The sequence below is a fragment of the Pygoscelis adeliae genome, unplaced genomic scaffold, assembly GCF_000699105.1.
Source record: "Pygoscelis adeliae isolate BGI_AS28 unplaced genomic scaffold, ASM69910v1 Scaffold325, whole genome shotgun sequence".
Taxonomy (NCBI): domain Eukaryota; kingdom Metazoa; phylum Chordata; class Aves; order Sphenisciformes; family Spheniscidae; genus Pygoscelis; species Pygoscelis adeliae.
In genome coordinates this window covers 768-3,061 of record NW_008824769.1, presented here as the reverse complement: position 1 = coordinate 3,061, position 2,294 = coordinate 768, and the positions used below count along the sequence as shown (strand labels likewise).

The window sequence follows — 2,294 nt, the reverse complement described above, 5'->3', positions numbered from 1 at the left end:
CTCCTCCACACCTCCTCCTCCTCCTCGGGGTGGGTTGCTGGGGGTCTCCTCCATCTGGTGACCACTTGGGCATTGCTCCAACAGCCTCTGGAGAAGGCAGTGTCCCCCGATGCCAGGATACAAGGCTGCTCCAGGACACCCACAGGTCCCTCTTAGTGGCACCAGGGCCAGAGCTTTGTGCCCCTGCCCGCCTGCCTTCCCTTGCCCCAGCTCCAGCCCTCCCCACCGGCTCTGCCTGCACTCCTTCCCCAGCTGATTTATCTCACCGCAGTGGCTTGCCAGGGGAAATTGTCTTCCCCTCCTGGGTCACAGACGGCTCCAGGCTGTGCCGGCCTGGCAGCCGGCACGGCTGGGAGCATGGGAGAGCAGAGAGGCTTGAAGAAAATACTCATGTCACTTCTGCCCGCACGGCTGGGAGCAGGGGAGAGCAGAGAGGCTTGAAGAAAATACTCATGTCACTTCTGTCTTCCCTGGGATGCCCTGTCCTTTTCCCATGCTGTGGGTTGGATGGGCCAAATATAATTGATCTCAGAGAAGGTGCCCCAGTCTCCTGCTCCAGCACCCAGCATTAATCACTGTTGCAGTGAGGGACACCAGTGAAATCACACGTTGGCATCTTCTGTCTCCCCAGATACTGTCTCCTGGAGAAGCTCAGTAACGGGCTCCCTTTTCATCCAGCACCTGATAGAGCAGTTTCGAAACCACGCCTGTAACAGCGACTTACAGGAGATCTTCCGAAAGGTGAGGCTTTGTAGTTAACTGCAGGTGTGCCGGCAGATGCGGCCATGCCAATGGTCAGCAATACTGCTCAGAGCAGAGCCCGGGCAAGGGCAGGCCATTTCTTGGCAGGCCCCTCGGGAGCAGGCTCTGTCAAAAAGGGGTCTGGTTTGGCCTGGGAAGTCAGCTGGATCTCTGGGGGCATCAGCACCCTGCCGTGTGGTGGGCACGCAAGAGCCCGGTGTGTTGGCGCAGCCCGTGGCATCCCTTGTGCCACCAGACACGTGCCTGGGGATGCCCCTGGGGATGCCTCCTGACTCCCTGCACCCTTCCCATGCTGGGAACGGAGCTGCTCTCATTTCTCCCCGCTGTCTCTCTCACCCCAGGTCCAATATTCCTTTGGAAAATTCCCTCGGCAGTTGCCATCACAAGAACGGACTACGATGCTCAGGAAGTTCTACCTCTTCCCAGGCCACTGATCTCCTGCCCACGGTGAGTCTCTTCACCTGTCACCTCTGCAGCAGCCTTTTGTCCGTGCCCCAAACCCGGTACCCGGCCAGCGAGGAGGAGCGGGGAGAAATTCCCCGCTGCTCCTGGGCTCCAGACCTCGCGGCTCGGACGGGATATCCGAAGGACTTGTGCGCTGGTAGCCAGGGCCGGGCAGTGGCCTGACTCCATCCCCATCTCCCAGCTGGCCGTAGGAGAGACAGGCGCTCAAGGAACTCATTTCAGTAGCCCGTGTCTCAGGAGCTTCTTGGTCTGATGTTCTTCACAGGTGAAAAAATAATACACAGCAAAAGTGTTTGAATTTGGGGGTAACGCAGCAGAAAGCTCAAGCTGAAGCCGAACGCAGCCCCGCTCCAGAGATGCGCTTCTTCAGAAAAGGGAAGGACAAGAGGAAAAGCCAAGAACAGCTCTGCAGAAACACAGTCAATCTATCTCCCCCTCTGCTAGGCAATTGCGAACAGACCTGGAATAAAATAGTCCTCGGTCTCCTGTCCTCCCTCCCTTTTGCGGCCTCCAAACAACCCCAAACTGAGCGAACTCCTCCCAGGGAGCAGCAGAGACACCTGGCTCTGGAGCACCAAATGCGAAGCTGGTTAATGTCTCTCTTACCTGTCCCCAGGCAGCCTGTCCCCAGTTGTGACAGAGATGATCCGTCACCCCCAGAGCCGCTTCTGCCCCATCTCTGGCTTTACCCGTCGTCTAATAAAGGGATTTTCACAGCAAACGGCACCGCTCCTCTGCCTTTAGCCCGTGGTGGGTGGATGGTCGTTACGGCCGGCAGTAGCTGCCGTTACGTTGCCTTCTCGGGAGACGCCGAGTGAGCAGGAGGTGAGAAATCAGAGGGAGCTCAGGGAGGAGGGGACGCCCGCCTTCGGGGCAGGCTGGGCAGACGTGCTCCAGGGGGATTCCCATGCCTCCCCCTTGCCAGGCTCGCAGCGTGTCATTGCTCAGGAGGCAGCTTCCCCCACTCCCCGATCCTCCCGCTGCCCCTGAGGTGGAGGTAGGACGCGATTCCCCCGGGAGCCAAGAAAGATCCTCAAACCTGTGTCTTACGCGCACTGCTCCCACAG

At 58.9% G+C, this 2,294-nt stretch overlaps 1 protein-coding gene across 1 annotated transcript in view; it reads left to right on the top strand.

Moving 5' to 3' along the window:
• Positions 1-1,196, top strand: part of LOC103916608 (caspase-1-like) — a 3,670-nt gene extending 2,474 nt beyond the window's left edge. Inside the window, exons 7-8 of the mRNA XM_009323618.1 lie at positions 632-741; positions 1,104-1,196. Of these exons, the coding sequence (XP_009321893.1) occupies positions 632-741; positions 1,104-1,196 (203 nt within the window). The remainder of the gene's footprint in view (positions 1-631; positions 742-1,103) is intronic.
• The last annotated feature ends 1,098 nt before the right edge of the window (positions 1,197-2,294 follow it).